This window comes from Anoplophora glabripennis, unplaced genomic scaffold (assembly GCF_000390285.2).
Source record: "Anoplophora glabripennis isolate ALB-LARVAE unplaced genomic scaffold, Agla_2.0 scaffold728, whole genome shotgun sequence".
In the NCBI taxonomy this organism is placed as follows: Eukaryota; Metazoa; Arthropoda; class Insecta; order Coleoptera; family Cerambycidae; genus Anoplophora; species Anoplophora glabripennis.
This window is the reverse complement of record NW_019417136.1, coordinates 56276-79048: the sequence shown is the minus strand read 5'-3', so window position 1 is coordinate 79048 and position 22773 is coordinate 56276. Positions and strand designations below refer to the sequence as shown.

Genomic DNA, 22773 nt, shown 5'->3' with positions numbered 1-22773 from the left:
AAATGTTCATATCTATATAAAGCAATACATACCACTGCCGGAAGGTCGGTTGTGACAACATCTACAGGAATGGGTGCAACTTTTCCATTGCTGAACACAGGTGGATTATCCTGCATTCCCAATATCCTTAAAACCGAACTCTTGAAATCTTTATATACCTCTGCTGGCGCTCTTTCACCATTTATCTAAAAAATAATTATTTACTTTATAAATGATTACAAGCCACGTGACCAATAATTATGTTGTTTGGAACAGTAATTTTATTTCCATCATGGTGGCAATTAAGTTTCAGTAAAACTTATTAAATCAGTAAGATCTAGATTATATAAGTTTTTTTAAATAAACGAGTCCATTTGAACAGACTTTCCATGTACAGACGTATCCAAATGATCAATACGTTTTTTTTCTTAACTTGTTATTCTATTCCCATATCGTGCCGTTAATTCTATAGCCGACTCTAGTAAGAAAAGTTTCCAATGTAAATGATTTAAATGTAATGTGTACCGTCGTCATATTCTTATAAAACATTTGTCTGTATTGATGTCGATTCCAACGCACATGAATAATATATTTGTAAGTTTCTAGTAATAAATGGGTGTAGAGCACAAAATTAGAAGAGTCCCTTCTTATTTTCTTAAATTAATTGTTAATGCTGAAATTATTAATTTCTTTGAATTCTAGAAATGTTTCTTGAAACTTCTGTATCATGTCATTGAAGTTAGTTCTTACTAAGTCTGTCGTAGCGATTTGATATTAATTCCTAGTTATTTGTAAACAAATAACTTAAATCCAAGGATCTAAAGAAATTGGTTTTCGATATACAAGATGTTAAACTTAAAAATATATTTATTATTGGGAAATATTTTTACTAAGAACCTCAAAATTACGCATATGGGATGCGCATATGCCATTGCATATGCGCATCCCATTTACTCTGATAACGTTTTTTTGTTTCCTTTGACAAAGAAATCTTTCAAGAAGAAGATGAAGAGAAAGACCTGAAGGAATACGCAGAGGCTAACGATGGACAATGAATATAAAAAAATCTTATTTCCATAATAAAAATTCACCCATTACAGAGAACCACAGTACAATAAACATTGCACACCTCCAAATCTATCGATACAAAACACTCTCTAGTCTTCGGTTGTTTCCTCTCCAATAGAATGGTAAACATATTGACATTATTATAGTCAATTAGGAACAAATAAATAGAGAACATACATACAAATTGCTACAGAAAGTGCAGTTATATATACCCTGAAATTGTTCTAACAATTCGAGACCAAGTCATAACCACAAATACTCATGAAAAGCATATTCTTAAAAAGGACTTCTCAATCACAATTGGTAAATAATATACAGGGTGATTAATTAATAATGGGACAGAACTTAAGGGCATGTTGCTGACTTCAAAATAGAGCGATTAAGCTAAATATGCCTTATCCGAATGTTGCTCCTTTTCGATCTAGAGGGTGTTAAAGTAAAAAAAATATTTTCGATTTTTTTAAATATTTTGAGCATCTTCGAACGGATTGTCTTGAAAGTTTGTACACCTATGTTTTCTGAGGTGGTAATTACGGAAATGGTAACTATTTTGCAATCACATCTAGGATGCGCTAGTTGTAGTGTTCCGTCGGAGTAAACATATGTCAAACTTTTTTGTCCTTCAAAAATCTAAATTTCCAATAAGAAATTATTAAACTACGTTCAATTCTAAAGAAAAAAGACATACCTGTTAAAAATCGATAAACTTAACCGTTTTCGAAATAAGAACGATTTACTATTTCTTTACAAAATTATTTGTTTGAACGTACGCCTTTAAATAAGATGACTTAAATGAAGTAGGCCGCTGTCAATGAAATGTCATGTATTATTTATGTCAATTCTAAGCAACTTATAAATACTAGACAGTTTAGTTCTTCTTCGTTTGTGATTTTTTTCATTAAAATGCCGCGTCATAATGATTATTCGTTTGTTGAAATGAGAAACATGGTATGTGTGTATGCCCAAGAAAATTATTGTGGTCGTCATGCAGCAGCGACGTACTTGGAGTTATATCCAAATAACAGACAACCTAACCACAAGCTTTTCAAGACGTTGTACGACAGATTAGGAGAAACGGGATCATTTCGCCCTAAACGAGACGTTGGAAGGCCTAAAGTATTAGCGGCGGAGCAAGAAGAGGATGTTTTAGTGCGAATTGCCGAAAACACGCAAACAAGCACACGCCGAATTTCATCAGCTACTGGTGCAAGTCAGCCTTCCACCTTCAAAATACTCCACAAAGAAAAATTGTATCCTTACCATTTTCGTCCGGTTCAACAGTTGATACCACAAGATCCTGGTAGATTTCGGTTCGCACAGTTTCTTCGACGGCAACAAAATGCTGACCCTACATTTTATAATAAAATATTGTTTACGAACGAAGCTACATTTACCCGGCGCGGTGTATTTAATTGGAAAAATAGCCATTCCTGGGAACTGGAAAATCCTCACTTGCCACGAGAACAACATTTTCAGCATGAATTCTCAATAAATATTTGGTGTGGAATACTTTCCGATAACATTTTGGGACCATTTGTGTTACCCCGTCCACTTAATGGGGAAAATTATTTAAATTTTTTAACAAATGACTTGCCACTCGTTCTTGAAAATATCCCCTTAAATTTACGGCAAACCTTTTGGTTTATGCATGATGGTGCTCCCGCACATTACTCCCGACCAGTAAGAGAATATCTTGATATAAGTTTTCGAAACCGTTGGATTGGTCGCGGCAGCGAAGTGCCTTGGCCTGCGCGTAGCCCTGATTTAAATCCCCTAGATTTTTATTTCTGGGGTAACGTTAAATCTTTAGTTTATAAAGATGTTATACATACTCGAGAAGAGCTGTGGGCAAAAATACAAGAATCTGTTAACATTATCAGAGACCAACAAAGAAGTCTATTCAGTGTCAGACAAAATTTTAACGAGAGAATAAAAAAATGTATTGAAAACAATGGTCGCCACTTTGAGAATCTTTTGTAATTAGACTTAAGCATAATAAAATTTTCAGTTGTTACTGTGTTTGTCTTAATTCGTAATTAAGTCATCTTATTTAAAGGCGTACGTTCAAACAAATAATTTTGTAAAGAAATAGTAAATCGTTCTTATTTCGAAAACGGTTAAGTTTATCGATTTTTAACAGGTATATCTTTTTTATTTAGAATTGAACGTAGTTTAATAATTTCTTATTGGAAATTCAGATTTTTGAAGGACAAAAAAGTTTGACATATGTTTACTCCGACGGAACACTACAACTAGCGCATCCTAGATGTGATTGCAAAATAGTTACCATTTCCGTAATTACCACCTCAGAAAACATAGGTGAACAAACTTTCAAGACAATCCGTTCAAAGATGCTCAAGATATTTAAAAAAATCGAAAGTATTTTTGCAACTTTAACACCCTGTAGATCGAAAAGGTACAATCGGATAAGGCATATTTGGCTTAATCGCTCTATTTTGAGGTCAGCAACATGCCCTTAAGCTCTGTCCCATTATTAATTAATCACCCTGTAGAAAGTGCCATTTATTTCCCGAGGCTATCTTTCATATACATAATATCGTGTTGCAACTATTAGCAAGTGTTAAGTATACAAATAAGCACAGCTAAAATTATACAGTACCAACTGCATAAAGATACAGATCCATTATTCCATACACACCACAAACAATAAATAGAGAATAAATATTATAAATTATATTACACTCAAAAAACAACTGCGCTTACCAAACCGGTATGACATTTCAGGAGAAAAAGGAAAATATCACTTGCATAATTAACACAACAGTATCAAACCAAAATATAATTAAAAAAAATACTCAAAAGAGAAAGAGAAGTATCAAGAACTGGCAATAGAAATAGAAGGAATTTAGAAACATAAACGAGTGTACGGCATTCCATTTATTATTTCAATTATTGTCATCACTAAGAACCTCATAATTTCGATATTATGCGTATTTTGAAAATTCGATATGTTCATTTAATTCAAAATGGTATTCGAAAGAAAAAAGTTTGTTTCATTTTATTCGAAAAAGAAATCGTTTTCGAGTTATTATTTTTTTAATTAGGGTGTATACCCTGTTATATTGATAATACATTTGACAAATCTACCAACGGGTATCTCCACTTTTTACGAAAATTTATATTTTTAGCGGAACGTGTGTACAAAAATTCGCTTTTCAAACTGTGTAAGCCGCAGGTATGTGCCTTATTTTTAAGTATAGTAAATGCTTTTATGACATATACCTGACTATTAAGCTAGTGCAAGAATCAGATACCCTGCTTTTGCAGTGTAAAGTTTCCACGCAAGAACTAGGCATCTTCGGGAGATACCCGATTCTTACACTCTACTTGTTCACGTTTTGTGGGTTGACTTAGGTTATGAAGAGTGTTGCTACTCAATTTAAGAAACCTGTGAACCAAAATAAAATCAAATTCGCAATATCTAAGTACAGGATTTTTAAATATGATTTAGAAGAAATGCCAGGTGTATTACGAAGTCAAAAAGTATATGTTCCTATGTTTGAGATGTTTGAACTTGAAAAACATTTCTCCCTCTCCCAAAAACGATAAAGTTTTATATTCAAGAAAACGTTTACTAAAACCAAATAAACTTGAGCCTAGCAAAAAAGTATGTGCCTCTAGCTAATAAGTCATTTTATAATGAAATAAAAAGAAATCATATTAGGTACTCCTGAAATTTCGGCTACCGAAACTTTCAGAATATGAATCCGATAGCATATCGAAAATTAGTTTATGTAATTTTATTATTTATTACTAAGTAACATTTTATTTCAACCAAAAATAAAGCTTACACCACTTAACACAAATTTTATTCAGAAATACATGCGAATCCTGTGCGGGAAGATCATTTTTCTATATCCTTTTTTGAGGATATTTTGAAAAAAATAAAATAAAAAAGTAATGTGGAGGCATCTTTAATATTGAATGTTTAAATGAGATATACCCAGAAAAGTAAATTTTAAAGACCAACTAATTTTTAAAACGTTTTTTTATTTTCCTGTAAAATTATTTAAAATGAATATACCTCGTTTTTGCTTTGGACCCCTCATTTACTATTTCAATGTGTCTACTGTGATTTTGTTTTCTCTTCACCCTCCTGTTCTCCTGTAGGACAGTGTATAAAAAAAGGAAAGAAATACGTCATATTAATAATTGGCAGTGTCAGAAATAACAAAAATAAAGTTTTGAATATGATAGCTTAAAAAATTAAAGCAATTTCCAGTTAAAATAGAAATATCGTAATAAAAATATATAACATAAAAATCTTCCAAACAGTTAATTTTTTCCAAAGTAGTTCTAAATGAAACATGTCTGATATAGGAAATAAACAATAAATTATAACATTTCATATAAAACAACAACCTGTTTCGTACGTTTACTGCTTTATAGTAGTTACTTCCTGACTTACTTCCTAAGCTTTCTCGAAATCACGCCACGTCGTTAGCAGTTATTCTAACATGCATATCTCAGATCTAATGCAAAAATTTGTTCACTTCTTTTAAATTCACAATATGAAAAAACTGCTGCCGTATATCTTACTAATTTAAGCGTATTCAAATGAACTGTATATATTTTGATCCTAAATATTTTACGAAGTATATAGTAAATAATATGGTGTTGCGTTAAAATATAAAAAAATGTTCTTTAACTCTAGATTCATTCCCACCTGTCATTAGATAAAGAACTTTGGCTACGACATTTCTGTGTAAAATAACTTATATATTTTAAACTGATTAGAAAGTTAAGTATTAGATACTATATAAAAGTTATTCATTAAATATATTATCAAGTCTCGATTTTTAAATTTAAGTCGCGGTGGTGATAATATTTTTTAAAATTATGTCAAAGTTTAGAAAAAAGTGCTCTGTTCTTCAATAAAATTTTTTGGTGTTATGTATTAAGCCACAGACAAAATAGCTCTCGCCACAGACCGCTACTGGAATAGGCCGGCAGTTTTAAATTTCTGAATTGCCGGTAGAGTACACCACCAACAGAATTTTAGGAAGAATCAAATGCAGCGGCCCGCATACCTACCCGTATCCTAGCAACATATAAACAAGTCTTTGGTAATGTTGCCAGGCGTACTTACGGATTTCTTTTGTACACTTTCTTATCAATATCTGTTTTTTGCGTTACTGTATTTACTTAAATGTATGATGTAGGTATTGATAGAAATGTTTTTAAAGAATCAACGAATATCTATGTATGTATCATATGATATTCTGCAGTGGTGTTACAATTAAGTTATTTAATCATAATTTCGTTAATTAGCTACCTACTATTTTCATTTTTTGGTATTGAAATACTGCAGAAAATATATTTCCAAATAAACAAAATTCGTAATAATATTTTAAACAGCTTGTAATATAATTTTTTTAATATTTGATGATGACGATAAATTTATTTAATATACAAGGTGGGTTATTAGTACGTCGCGGAATGTAGGTACAGGTTTTTTTTTGTATTTTGACATCCACTTATAGGTTTAATAATTAAAGATAGAAAGAAACTTTAAATACAAATGTACGACTTTTCCTTTATTTCATTTGACATCAAAATTTACTGGCATAAAATATATATGTTTAAAATAAAAAAAATCATTAAAAAAAATTAAAATTCATCCTTATGAAAATAACAAACAACGCTTTTTATAACTAACCTTTACAACAACATAAGGAGAATAACTAAAAACGAAATAACATTAATATACCTACAATTTTTACAAATCAACATGCAAGTGATTGTGATGATACAGTTGAAAATATGTTTCAATTTACTATTAATTGCTTCAAAAACAAATTCAAAATTATCAAGCATTTCGTCCTGTATTTTTTTTTCAATACTTGCAAATTTTCAGGTAAAAAAAATATGTCTAAAGGACTGACAATGAGATCGGGGCTGTTTTCTGGCCACCTAAGGTTTCTAATAATATTTTTTAGTGTTCGTTGACGGGATTCTTCCTCCAAAATAAATTTGCCAATATTCCTGAAGAACTTTTGCACATTATTGTTATTTGAATAATACAGTTAATTATGTTTTATTTTTCGTCATCAGAATAACCCATTGTAATTTTTTTAATTTTTTAAATTAAAATGGGTTATTCTAATAATGATAAATCCCATGTATTTTTAAAAGAAGGTTCGTTTCTGTCGTTTTTGTCTGATTGTGTGCGAGAGAGATAGAGTTATAGTGTGCGATAGAGATAGAGTGGCTCTGTCCTCATAGAGAGCCTTTCTCTCTCTCTCTCTCTCTGCTGTCTTCAGGAGTCTCCCCAGCAATTTCAGGACACCTAGGGAGGGAACGTGGGGTAGAGCGCGTGGCCTTGTTAAGCCTTCGTTATCGATCTATGATGTCACACAGTATAAGAAAAAAAAATGGTTTTTGCTCGTAACTCGGAAATGGCTGGAAATATAAACAAATTTCCCCTTGGTTCTGAGTAGAGCACTCGGTGGGTGACGCAGAGCGGGGTGTCACAATATATGAAAGAAAAAAAAACAGTATTTGCTTAGACTCTTAAGTATCAAAAAATCTCCCATGGTGAACAAATAAATCTCCCATGGTGAACCAGTGAAAAACGTCAAAACCCGCATGTCTAAAAAAAAAAAATCGGGAGCAATGGTGTGTGACATCATAGGATAAAAAAGTGTTTATAACTCGGAAACGGTGCGTTGAATCGAAAAAATAATTGAAAAATGTCAACCCCTCCCTCCCGGGTTCTGTATGTTCCTTCTGCGTTGAATGCAAAAGGTCCGAAGTCCGTATGTCGAAAATAAATTTTGGAAACAAGAGGTATGTCGTGTTATAGTAAAAAGGCCGTATAACTCGGAAACGGTGCGTTAAATCGAAAAAATAATTGAAAAATTCTCCCCACGCCCCTGGTTCTGTGTGTCAGTTCTCCGTTGAATGGAAAAGGTCCGAAGTCCGTATGTGGAAAATAAATTTCGGAAAGACTCAGAGGTGTGTGAGGTGATACAGTAAAAAAGGTCTTATAATTTGGAAACGGTGCGTTGAATTGAAAAATAATTAAAAAAATCTCCCCACTACTCTGGTTCTGATTGTCCGTTCTGCGTTAAATGGAAACGGTCCGAAGTCAGTGTGTCGAAAAACAAAAAGTTAGTCAAAAATTGCAACAGCAGTAGCGAATGCATTATCTTATCTCTGTATTGATTGATGATTTGTTGTTTTTTTTTTTTAATAAATTTCTCCTTGAGATTCCAGCAATTTTACATTGTGTTAATTTTTTTGAACACCTTGTGTCACAAATATGAGCACTACCAATGACATCCATGATATGCAACACTTGTGTCAATAATTATTTTACCTATCTAAAGAAATCAACAATAAGAGGCAGTACCCATCTAAGGATACACAACCTGTATAATGCAATTTTTAAACATAGGTGTTAATATCGTACCATATTGGAAGTCGACAAACAAATCTAAAAACATTAATTTCGAGTTTTTGAATTTTCCCAAGGTGATATAAAATAAATAATTAATTAGGTAAATTTATAGTTTTAATTCTAACTTGATTTATTTTATTTAATATTTAAGGCAAATGTGATTTCCAAACACAAGATAAGTTCCTTATCTCTTTTATTACATAATTGAAAGCATTAAATTTATTTAGCAGTTATTATTTGGCAACAAAGCCACCGCTGGAACTGCCGCCTTTACCAAGTAGAAGAGTTACTACGCTAAATTTTATAGCTGGAAGCCGGCTAAGGAGACCCTGCATCCATTCCGGGTTGCGAATTTCCAGCATTTAAGTAGCAGTCTGTGGTGATAAGCTATATTGTCTGTGATTAAGCTTATAATGATATTTACTGTGCATTTATGTCAATTTAGGAGTAACTTTATATAGAGTGTAATAATTTTGTTACTAGAAATGCTCAGAAAAACTTATTTAAAACACGAAGATGATATTTTTCCCTGAAAATATTGAATTAAAATTTTTGGACGGTGAAGTTGTAAGACAAAGTAGGAGTAGTTGTAAAAGTATTTTTTAATTTAATTGAGCATAAATGTGAATTTTTCGTAAACATAAACCATCTTAAAGTGAACAGACATTGTGATACATATTTTTTATTCGTGCACTTTTTCCATTGTGAGATATTTGGTAAGGTAAAAATAATTTCATATAAACCCGTGACTGATCCTCTAGGTGTTAGTGTTAGTTTAACTATAATTAATTGATTGATTGATTGATTTGATTATATTTCTTCACAAAATACCCCAATAAATAAAAAAATTACTTTTAGTCCTGAGGTATTCCAGAGACCCCATACACTTCGATTATCCCTGACGATTTTACCCAATGGGTAAAGTAAAATTTGTAAAGTATTTTCCTTATACCTAATTATAAGTAACAGCAGCTTACCGATATGAGCATGTTGCTTTGGTCGAAATATTCCGCTACGGGTATAACGTTCTTGTAGAAATTATTTAACTCCATACGAGCTAAAGATAAAACAACTTGACCTAATTTGGCACCATAATCTATTTGTCTTTCCAAGACTTTCTTCCTCCATGATATCAGAATGACACCTTGTACGATTTGAATCTGAAACAAAATGTCAAATAGGATTAAAGTGTCAAAAGTACTTACTTATTTTCCGAAAACATTTTTAAATTAATAAAATTAATTTCGATTTTAAAATAATTAAATTTTGCCGTTGTTCTCACGTCCAGGTCCAGATTTTTATATACATATTTGGACTTGATTAGCCTTTCTTTAAATCAAGGAAAATGTGCCAAACTATATAGTAAAAATTATCATATTGATGTAACTGAATACTGCTGAAAACATATCAAGATCTCCCCCAACGTTTATATTTTTTAAAACTGTATTTAACATTTACTTTGATGCGGAAAAAATTCTAAATGTTCAGAGAAAATGCCAAAAAAAAATTGTTACTACAATAGAATTTTTTATTTTACAATATAAATGCTGCAAGATGAATTTTGGTAAATTTTACATTTCGCAATGGCAAAGTGCCAGGCTGATAAAAAAATGATGTTACCAAAACGTCATTGTTAATTGAAAAAAAATGTGACAAAAAACCAAACGCACGATTTTTTTCATTGATTCATGTACTTTCAGTATGCTATATTAAGTAATAAAAAAAATATACACGGTGAATTTTTCAAAGGAGCCACAAATGTATAGGAATTTTCTCAGTACAGACTTGAAATTTGGATCTATGGTATGCTAGTGTAAATTAGTTTCCACAAATGTTTCGAAAGTTAGAGCTAAGAGATTTGAAAATCACTCTTTATATCCCCAAATTTTAAGCCAATTTTTTTTAAGTTGGCACTCTGTACCCGCTTAGGTTGCCCCTCTCCTCCAAAACAGTATCTATGTATCGTTAGAGTCAGGAAAAACCCTGTCTGAATAGAACGGTAATAGTGAAGTAAAGTATATTTACAAAGGATTGTATACTTAAACAGAACTATTTGGAATTTGAATATTTATCATACTTGACGTTATGTTGTGCTAAGAAAGTTTCCAAGTAACTCCAAGCCATTTAAAACTTAAATTACTATGCTTTTAGTGTTATTATCCATTATTACTAACCGGTAACTATTACAATTTTCAGTAGGTAATGTTAGTTATTGATCCTCATTTTCATTAAAGTACCCAAAGTTTTCGAAGTTTGTTGTCAGTACATGTTTACTGTTTCCAAGTAAACCTCATATACGGCCAATAAGTAGAAAGTGTGTGTGCTTTATCTACCATTTATCACCTAATGGTTATGGACACGCACGCTTTTCTGTCCCATTCCATTTTCATTTTTCAAGAGTGTTTATCCTTCGCTAATAGATTTTCGAAAATTTAATCATGGAGATTTATAGAGATTATTTCGATATTTTAGCAGTATATGGTGTTTTATGACGAACTGTACAAGGTGGTTGATTTTCGATAGCTTTATAGGGTACAGCCAAAACGGTGATAGATACTAGAAATCTGATATCTCTATCTCCATTGTCATTAAATTTAGATGAAAAAAGTCACGAGCTCAGAATTAAAGCTTTCTTTCTTTAATCTTATTTGGTACTCAAATTTTAATACGCATTATGCTTAACGTAAGTCTTTTGAGCTTAGAACTTGAGAGTATTTAGTAGACCTAATCGGGTCAAACGGACGTCAGATTCGAATTCAGCAACCCCAAAAACCTAATATTGGTTTACTCTGTTGGCAATTGATTCTCTGCATTTGACCTTGAACTGACCTTAACCCAGATCTGATCGAGTTATACGGATACCGGATTCGAATTTAGCGACCCCAAAAACATGTAAAAACATGTAGATAACATGATCTTGTCTTTCAGACCGTCCACTTTTTTATGTGGAGCTGCGTTATTTATTACTACGGTTTACTAGGTATTACTGGTATAATTAAATATTAATTGAGCATGTATGTAACCCACGACGTAATTTCTCGGAATATCAACAGTTAGGATTTTTGTCTGTGGGGTTAAATATCTTTTGTATATCTAGATTTTTCGTTTCGGAGAACATTATTTGACTTAATTTGATAAGCTTAAAGAAAATTCGTTTATTTGAACTAGTTGAAATAAAGATATACAAATTAGAGTAAAAAATATGCTAATAATAGAATATATATTTTAATAAATAATAATAATTTACTGCACCCTTTCTTCTCTCAACTGTTTATTGCATCTTCAAATAAAGCACATGTTTTGATTAATTTTGGACACCATGTATGTCGAAAATGAATGAATTTAGTTACACCCTGTCTAATGAGCACGTAACAAAACTGGCCTAAAATTTGTAGATGTAGTTGATGATCCAAGAAATTTTACTAAAATTTATTGTAGTTATAGTTTTGCATCCATTTTTTGGCAGTACAGTCAAATTAGCATTGTTACAAGAAATAACTGTACATTTTTTAAATTTGGGCTACGGATTCGTAAAGTATGTGTCCTTGTGGTTGTCTGACTGCCAAAGTCTTCTTCGGATGACAAAAACTAATAGGGGTAAAAATAATTCTCTTACTAGGTTATGACACGGACGTAGTAGGACATTGTGAATGAAAACGATTTAAGTTAAGTACAATTTTAGTAAAATAAGCGTACAGTAAATAACTTAAAAGAAAACTTTGTTCTCATGGATACTGTGAAAAAAATAAGTTCAAATCATTTAATTGTAAGAAATGGAAAAACGAATAAAAATTAACGAGTTGCAATATTGTAGTTTACAGAAAAAATATCTGGTACATTTTTCGTTTCAACGATTTTCCTGATAAAAGCAAACGTTTTTAAGATATTAGTAGCATAAAAAAGCGCTAAATAGATGCGCGCTTCAAGTAACCCTCAACTTCGATCGACATTTGCCGATTCCAGTGGGAATTAAGACATTTTCAAATTCAATATCGAATTTTGCCATAAAGGTACGTACCATTTTAAAAAGTAAAATCTTAATGAAACATACAGCAGCTGTGGAAAACTTGGCGTGATAAAATTTTCATACAACCAATATCTTTAACTTTAAGTGAATTTGTTGGCGCCCACGAACATCACATATTAATCCGACAGGTAAGGTAGCAGACTGCATCGCAATAATTCATATGTAATAACACCAAAGCCTCGCATAATCAAATTCTATTTTGTTGACTACGTGATTTCCTATTAGAAAAACATTGAAGAAGTATCAATAATTAAACCTAAATTGTTTGCACCTTCGGTTGGTTCAAATTAATCATCAGATAATTTAATAAGAATACGATTTTTAGATCAAATTCTAACAGCGCATCTTCCCAATAACATTATTTTTGATTTTAAAGGATAGGTAGACAACATTTACCTAAAATATTGGTTATTTCATTTATTGCATTTTCTTAGAAATAATAAAATAGCTGTGTCATCAACTTAAAATGTGACACATTGAGACAAAACTTTTTCAAACCGAAAACAATAAAGGATCCAAAACAGACCATTGTAGCACTCCGCTATTAACTTCTTGGTGATGATAATACTGACTATTATAAAAAAACGTAATATTTCCTGTCACAATCCTGACTGGTAAATACTTCATACTGGTTCAAATAAGATTTAGCAAGCAGATTTTTAAATAAAGACTGAAAAATTAAGTGAAATTGTATTTATAGGTATAGCAAATGATTAAAGCATTATGCACAAGAAAAAAATTTCATAACATTTACTGATATTTATACAGGGTGAGTCAGTTTTTTGTAGACAAACTTTAACAGGAGATAGAACACATGTTTTTAAAAAGAAAAGTTCCTATAAACATATGTCATAGAAGGCTTCGTTTCCGAGATACGGGGTGTTGAATATAATTTTTTTTCTCGAATATTCATTATAACTTATAAACGAATGCTTAGATTTTTTTCATGTTTGGGGGATAATGCCTATTAATTAAGGGGCATAAAACAAGCGATAAAAATGTTCAAAAACATGCACAGTGGCGGAGTGGAGGGGGTGCTCAACCACTTTCTTAAACAGAACTTCTACGCCAATGATTATTTTTTAAAAAAACTGTTATTTTCATTATCTACATACAGTTTAACAAAAATAATGTCCCTTCTTCTGTTTCGAAATTCCTGTGCGTTTCCGAGTTATTTTGATTTTTAGTGTTTGTTGTGGTACTAAATTAAGTAATTTATTTATTATCAATTATCGGCTAAATATTTAATTCTTTCAACGAAACCTACCTAAATATGGTTTGTTAAGGATTCTAAAAAGCCGAAATCTCTTATTCTTTATCTCTTTCCAATGTAGTCAAAATAAATGTTTGTTATATCAAGCCATACTCAAATACAAGACTTTTATAAGTTGAAATCTGTTTAGTACACTAATTTTAACAATCCTTATTTATTATGTGCTGCGTAAATACTAATGTACTGCAACTAAATTAAAAAAAAAAAACATTGAATGAACATTGATGTTAATGTTTATGGAGAAATTTTTTGAATTTATAACAATATTTAATTAACAACTTCTTAAAACTTTTTGGCAACTGCACAATAATGTATTGTATGTATGTAATGTAACAGATTTCAACTTATAAAAGTCTTGTATTTGAGTATAGCTTGATATAACAAATATTTATTTTGACTACATTGGAAAGAGATAAAGAATAAGAGATTTCGGCTTTTTAAAATCCGTAACAAACCATATTTAGGTAGGTTTCGTTGAAAGAATTAAATATTTAGCCGATAATTGATAATAAATAAATTACTTAATTTAGTACCACAACAAACAATAAAAATCAAAATAACTCGGAAACGCACAGGAATTTAGAAACAGAAGAAAGGACATTATTTTTGTTAAACTGTATGTAGATAGTGAAAATAATAGTTTTTTTTTAAATAGTCATTGGCGTAGACGTTCTGTTTAAGAAAGTGGTTGAGCACCCCCTCCACTCCGCCACTGTGCAAGTTTTTGAACATTTTTATCGCTTGTTTTATGCCCCTTAATTAATAGGCATTATCCCCCAAACATGAAAAAAATCTAAGCATTTGTTTATAAGTTATAATGAATATTCGAGAAAAAAAATTATATTCAACACCCCGTATCTCGGAAACGAAGCCTTCTACGACATATGTTTATAGGAACTTTTCTTTTTAAAAACATGTGTTCTATCTCCTGTTAAAGTTTGTCTACAAAAAACAGACTCACCCTGTATACGGACCATATAAATAAAAATTTGAGTTCGTAAGTGACAAATCATCATGTGACAGCAACAACATTACTTTATATGCAGAGGCAAGTGTACTACTACAGTTTGACCAACCAGTTAAAATGAATTTGGTCAAAACTACGTTTTATGCGCGACAATATTTTCAAATTGTTATCATCGCATAAGTTATGCTTTTTTACCTTTTCAGAATACTCTACAACGTCCCTCATATTTCTAGGATATCCCGACACAAGGTACGTCCTGGCATTAGGAGACATCTTCATTTCCAACATGAGGACTTCTGTCACAGTTTTGCTGGAAAGCAGCCCAAAATCTGGCATATCTGAAAAATTCAAAAACATTTTAGTATACAGGGTGATTCACAAATGGTGACCAAAAATGAAACCTCATATTCTTTGGTGAATTTTAAGGGGAGCCTTTCGTATAAAATTTTTATCTAGGGCGCTTCGTTAAAAAGATACAGGGTGTTAAATTTAAAAATATATTTCAAATTTTTACATAATTTAAAAACTAGTAAGTGAAATAATTTGAAATTGGGCACATATATTTCTATAACCACTGTCCAAAATCTGAGGCCTATTTCTAACAGTTACATGCTCCAATGACGGAAATACACACTGTAATAAAAAGTATAGTAAAATTCCTTGATCTTTCCATGGTAACCTGCTGCCATGGAATGTTCAAGTAAAATTCATGTATAATCAATATATATTGTACAGGTTGTATTTAATATTACATAAATGTTACACGAATTTTACTTGAACATTCCATGGTAACCTGCTGCCATGGAAATTCAAGGAATTTTCCATACTTTTGGCATATTTTTCTAAATAAGATAGTACGCCACTGCTTTACAGTAACAATCATGATATTTTCGGATTCGTCTTTGAATTTTGTACAAAATACTACTGTCTTAAGTTTTTCGGAAAAGACCTGCTTTTCGAGCAAAACTTAAAAAACGAATTGATCTATGAATAGTATCTATGAATAATATCTATGAATAGTAACTATGTAAATAATACACAAGTCAGGTTCGGTCCGTACAATTTCAACTATGACAATTTGTTGCGGTTTGCCTAAATATGACGTCACACTAAAAGAGTCTATTGTACGCGGGAGCGCAAATGGCTCCATCTGTCGTGCTGACTCCCAACTGTGCCATTCAAATGGCTACAGTAGGAAGCGACCTGCTATACTGCAGGTATTTTGTTGCACAACTACCACCCACAGAGGGCGTAACAGAATGTTTTAATTGTCAATGGTGCGAGAAACAACTACTCCGAGGGCTATATGCCCCTACCGGCATTGAATTATACTCGCAACACCTAGTGCAACAGCTAGGATCGTTCGTCAGTTTAACCCACCAGGCACAGACCGGTTTCTGACTAGTTAGTCCTCATCAGTGTGTCATAGGTGCGACAACCGACAAACGACCCAGCTGTTCTTCGTCTCGTATCATTACGAAGAGGAAATACATTGTACGCGGGAGCGCAAATGACTCCAAAAAAAAAAGTCTATAACTAGATTTTTGGTATCGAAGAATGTTGTTTGACTTCATTTGATAGGATTTTTTTAATTAGATTAATACCTTAATAAAGATTAAGGGTTTCGCACATGCACATACAATTTTTTTGTTAATTTATGCTAAATCTATCTTACACTGAAGTAATAGTTGTTCAACTTCTAACACACTACATATGCATAGTTTTAAAATGATAGAGAGAGGGGGAAACCATTGAAAGACTGAGGTCCCTAATTGGATCTTTGGGGATTATATTTTTTTATAATATCAAAGTCTTTAAAAATTGATTTACATGAAGGAAATATCCCTGAAACAGACATAATTTGTATTATTTATTAACATGTTTACAAACAGACCCAGCTAATAGCCGCTGCATGCACAGATTTCATTTGTTTTATCCGCTCAGGCACGCTATGCCTTCAAATCCTTTGAACACTTATTTACGATTTCTAAGGACACAGTTTAAATGTAGACCTCACTCCATAAATATTTCTAAAATTTATGTAAGAAACGCGGCAATTAAATCGACTGAACCGTTAGTTACGGCACGAGATTATTTAAATTAAACGCCAGCTCATTAAGTTCATGTTGTGCACTGTGTTTACGTCAGTGCTTTTGAAATAAATCAGGTTGACGTGTGAATATAAATTATTAAGCTGTATTTTCAAGAATATAAAACTGTATATGTAATTGTAGAAATAAAAATTACGTACTGGAATTTATGTTTAACGTTTATAAAAAGTACCTCAAAATTCACTCAAGAAGTAATTTTGATAGAAAACACTGGTTTTAATTAAAATTGCAAATATTTTATTGATTTATGGAATAGCATTTCGGGTAAATGGCCTCCATGACGCATACGAACTTTTTGTCGAAATTTTCCGTGACCGTTTTGCATAGATGAGGCTGCATTTCGTTGTTACAGCGCTGAATTTCCTCCTTCAAGGCGTGGTTGGTGGTGGGTTTGTTGGCATAAACATTAGATTTCAAAAAAACCCAATAAAAAATGTCCAACGGCGTTAAATCGCATGATCTGGGCGGCCAATTCTGACCAAAACGGGAAATTACACGACCACAAAATGACTCATGCATTAATTGAATTGTTTCTCGGGCTATATGGCAAGTGGCACCGTCTTGTTGAAACCACCTGTCGTCTACATCCATATCTTGCAATTTATGTACAAAAAACTGAATTATCATGTCGCGATAACGAACACTATAAATTATTATTGCCTGACTAGCAGCATTTCCGAAGAAGAACGGTCTGATGATACATCCAGTTAAAAATCCGCAGCAAACAGTGCTACGTTGTGAATGCATTTGTTTCTTAACAATTACTAGTGGATTTTCTGAAACCCAAATGCGACAGTTTGTCGATTAACGAAGCTATCAAGATGAAAATGAGCCTCATCGCTGAAGATGACTTTGTTCCAAAAATCAGCATCTACTTGTTCCATAATCCATTTAACGAATTCTTCGCTTTGCGTGGTCAGTTGGCTATAGTTCTTAGGTCAATTGAACTTTGTAAGCAAATCTTTCGTGAGAATACGTTGTAGAGAGCTTCCCGAAATGTCCAATTCTTGACCACAGGGCCGAGTTGATGTTCCTGGACTCTCAGCAACACTCTCAGGAACTACTTCGATGTTTTGTGTTGAACGTTGAAATCGAAGTGTTTAAGATCATTAATTGATCCAGTCTCCCTGAATTTTTCAATTAATCTCTTCATAGTGGATGAAGTTAAATCACTATTCCGACCATGTTTTGTACGAAAATTGCGAACTGTAACTGCCACACTTCATTATTTTTAAAATGTTGCTCAACAATGAAAACGCGTTATTCTTTCGTGTAGCGCTCCATTTTTAATAAACCTGAAGTGTCAGCTGTCACTATTTCTTTTTTTGTTGGCAACAGTTTATCGCACAAATGGTGCAAAATTCAAATCTTGCGTGAATTTTGGGACTCCTGATATTTGAACAATACATATTTCAGAAATACACATTTTTTATTATCAGCCCTTGTACTAGTAAACTACTTTAAAAGTATTGAGCTATTTCAAACAAATTTTATTTATTTATTTTTTAATTCACCTGAAATCAAGTTGTACAAGTATTAATCTAGATAAGCCGTCAAAATGTTTCAGCTGTTTTCCTTCAAATATCTATTAATCCAATATTTTAAAGTAGTGTCATTTCAAAAAGCAATCCATAAAATGCAGTACTTAATTCATGTATTGTGGTTGAAGTTTGTATTGATCTTTGTTCAGAGTAATCAATCATAGTTAGCAGCAAGAACATGACTTCATTCTTTCAAAGCTTTGAAATATTATTTAATGATTTTGATATGACAGACATGTGTTGTTTTATTAATACGATTTAGATAAAATTTTAAATTAATAGCCTCTAAGGTAATTTAATATAGTAACACATAGTTGTTTTTTTAACATGCTATTTACCGTAAGGTGTTATAGACAGCATTAATATTACTTTTGTTTAAGAAGCTGTATATATTATTTATACATCTTTGTATATAAGTTATCAGATAATCCTTGTATTGAATCATTCTCATATTTTGTTCGATATTTCTATTAGTATATTCATTTTATTTGAAAGTTCATTCTGACTTACAGGTGGCACTACTGGCTAACGTGTTGACCTTCTAGATCGGATCTGGATATCTATCTGTGTGAGTTAACACTCTCTAAACGCTGTATCCTAGAGTGCCATCCAGTTTCCTCTTAGCAGGGACAGCTAAGAATGGAAGGGTACTGTCTTTCCAACACCATGATGAAGCAGTACCCCGAATGTATTCTATTCATTTGGTTCAGAAATCTTTTTATATTGTTGCACCTATGTAATCTGATGATAAATAAATATATCGTCAATATATTTGAACCTGTTACTGACTCTAAGGCTTTGTTTTCGAAGGTTTTCATGTAAATAGGGTCGGGGATAAGGGTAAGAACGAATCTGCTCCTTTATTTTATTCATAAAACTGGTCCCTAAAGGAGAAGACAGGTCAAGTGGTACACACTTTTGTTTTTTTTCCAAAGCTTCTTTGTTTGAAATTTTTAACATCAAAATTCATCAGGATTTCTCTGGATCTAGTTGGATTCACTTAATTTCGTTAATGTAATCTCCAGTGCTTTTAACACGCTGTTCTGTTTTTCCCATTAATATGTACTTTATTTTTGCGCAACACGTACCGACCGAGAGAAGAATGGCTGATAAAACTGCATTCGATGGGTCGCGATCGGAGTGTTATGTTTGATTTATGGACTTTCAGAAGGCAATAAAGATTAATGGCTCTTGTCACTTAGAAATTCCTGTGTAGTTCCTTGGGAATGCTAAAGATTACAATCTCAGTCACTCTCTTGGATAGCTATCCTATAGAAATAAGTAGCTGAACTGTGCTCACCATCCTATCTAGAACAACTTTCAGATAAAATTGATAGGCTAATAGAAATATTGAACGAACAAGTCCTCAAAAGGATACATAAGAACAAGGAAAAGAAGGAATATCCAGCTACAATCTATTTCCCTTATACTTGTATAAATGATGATGTGACAAGTTAGGCTGCCTCTTAAGAATAAATACTATGTATACCGTCTGTAATACCTCAAGGGAAGTAAAGACCTAAAACACTTAAGGAACAACATCGCAGAGACATCAACAGTGCTGAGAAATACAGGCAATACAAATAGTGACTTTAAACAGTATACCATAATTCGATAAATCAGTGCAGTAGATAGGAATACTGTAGCCTATGTTTTCCTTAATCTCTATAGTTTTTTTTCCGGGTTTGATTGTTTTCTAAGTGGATTTCCAGAAGTTTTTAGATCACTGTCTTGTAGTAGCCTGGGAGCGAAGAGTTCCTCTCTCTGTCTTATCTCAAAGTTATTTTCGTCGAACTGTGACTTTCCTCAGTCCAAAAGCACCACAAGGAGAGCTTGTTTCTAGATATTGAGAATAATAGAAGCGAGATGAAGGTTTTAGAGACATTTGATTCCAGACAAAATTAACCTTATTTGGTTGTACCCAGCATAATTAATTTATAACAATAAAAATATTTTTATTCCTTTCAAGAAGTTGCGTTTTAAACTTCCCTGTCCGATATTTTAGAAACCAAGAGAAATGCAAAAGTTGCAGATTGCAGAAAAATGTTGTGTAGTGAATATACATGACTTCATTTTTGACTAGCACTATAGATGGATCTGAATTCCAATGAAATTCTATTTTGCACTTAGGCGATATAGCTTGTTTATTACTAGCAAACGGAATATGAAAACAACGTCATATTACTCTAGGACGAAATAAGCGGACCTGAATATTACCGCTCGCATTTTGACCCTACTTTGTACCCTTCTTTTCTGCAACGGTAGAATAGTAAATGTGCCTTGTACAGGGATGGCCAGAAGTACGGAATAAAATTCATATCTTTTGAATGAGTTAATTTTTTTTAAAACGTCGAAACACGTTAACTGATTTTTTTTTTCAAATGGAAACATAAGGCATGAGGGGGCTCTTTGAAAAATTTATAGAAAACCGAATCCAGCCAGCCATATATTTAGGGTTGTATAAAACACCTACTTAACAAGTGAAATAAAATTTAATTATCTTCAGTGTTATCCTCCATGAATTTGCACAGAATGAAATAAAGACTTTGAAACTGTACCTGTCACTGCTAACGCAAAAAAGATATATTTTTTATGTTGCGTTTTTTTTGGCACCACTTACTTGCCAGGCTTTCTGGTTAATTTTTCGCTTTAGTTGTAAATTGGAGTTCGAAACGTTACTATTGTGTCAAAATCAAGTTATTTACTGAATTGCAATGGTATTGTCGGAAAGGCAACGCATCGAAATCTTGATATTGCTTGGATGTGGAGACAAAATAAGAAGTCAGGCTGAAGTGCGCGATTTATTTAATGCGAAATATCCCGAAAACCAAATCTCGCAAGGGACAGTTAGTAAAATATTTCACAAATTTGAGGAACACGGTACAGTACAGACTTTGCCCAAAACTGGACGGGCACGTGCTTTGAATGAAGAAAAGAAATTAGACATTGCATTAGAACTTGTTGAAAATCCTCATACTTCAACTGTTTCATTGGCCCGCAATCACGATGCTTCTCGAACTGCAATTCGAATGTTTCTGAAACAAGAGAAATACCACCCCTATAAGGTATGTCTTGTCCAAGAGCTTTTGGAAGACGATTATGATAGGCGATTACAATTTTGTGAGGAAATGATGAGACGGTGTGACGACAATAATGGTTTTCAACGAGACGTACTTTTTTCGGATGAAGCTACGTTTTATTTAAATGGAGTGGTTAACAGGCACAACTATCGCTTTTGGTCCCAGGAAAATCCACACTGGACATGCGAATCGCATACGCAGCATCCACAAAAAGTTAATGTATGGGCAGGTATCATCAACAACAGAATCTTGGGCCCATTCTTTTTTGAAGAAAATCTTACTGCCGCACGCTACCTGGATTTCCTAACATTTGACCTGATACCTGCTCTAGCTGTGATTTTCCCTCATGAAATTGATCCAGATATACCGAATGAAAGAATTTGGTTCCAACAAGATGGCGCTCCCCCACATTTTGGTATTGATGTTCGAAGATACTTAGATGAAATGTTTCCAAATCGCTGGATTGGTAGACGGGGTACAGTTGAATGGCCGCCAAGATCCCCCGACTTAACACCCCTGGATTATTTTCTTTGGGGATATTTGAAAGAAAGAGTCTACCAGGACAGACCGGATAATATTGAGAATTTAAAGAACAAGATTAGGGCGGAGATGCATAATTTACCAGCTGAAGTCATTCAGAATGCTGTGGACAGCTTTTACTATCGTCTTGGAGAATGCCAAATAGTGAATGGAGGACATTTTCAGCATTTGCGACATTGAGTTTATTTTTGTAAATTATCTAGTTGTTTCAATTTCTAAATGAAAAAAAACTTGCTATTGAAAAAATAAAACTTGTTTATTTGGTATGGCTGGATTCGGTTTTCTATAAGCTTTTCAACGAGCCCCCTCATGCCTTATGTTTCCATTTGAAAAAAAAAGTAGGGGTAGCTGGGGGTTAGGGGGTTGAAGAAAAATTAATTATTATATAACCGAAAGATGGGAAAAAATCAAAATCAGTTAACGTGTTTCGGCGTTTTAAAAAAATTAACTCATTCAAACGATATGAATTTAATTCCGTACTTCTGACCATCCCTGTATAAATGAAGCAGACAAATGAAGGTACGAAGTTTATTAACCTTAATATTTGATATATAGATAGATAGATAAATAGATAAATAGATATTTATTAGTGTTAGTACACAAAAAGTGTGTACGTGTACACACGTCAAAAAAAAAAATTATAGTAGTAATATAAAATCATTATGAAAAAAAATAATGTTAAAATATACAACACAGTACACACACGCATATAACCTAACAATAATTTGCTTTAAATTAATAACAAAAGTCATTTACAACGGTCT

The 22773-nt window shown here is 32.5% G+C and overlaps 1 protein-coding gene across 1 annotated transcript in view; it reads right to left on the bottom strand.

The window, feature by feature from the left end:
* The window catches only part of LOC108910882 (adenylate kinase isoenzyme 5), a 55315-nt gene that overhangs the window by 13893 nt on the left and 18649 nt on the right, over positions 1–22773 (bottom strand). The window contains exons 4-6 of the mRNA XM_018715625.2: positions 14933–15075; positions 9448–9630; positions 33–185 (exon numbers count right to left, since the gene is read on the bottom strand). Coding sequence (XP_018571141.1) covers positions 33–185; positions 9448–9630; positions 14933–15075 — 479 coding nt within the window. The remainder of the gene's footprint in view (positions 1–32; positions 186–9447; positions 9631–14932; positions 15076–22773) is intronic.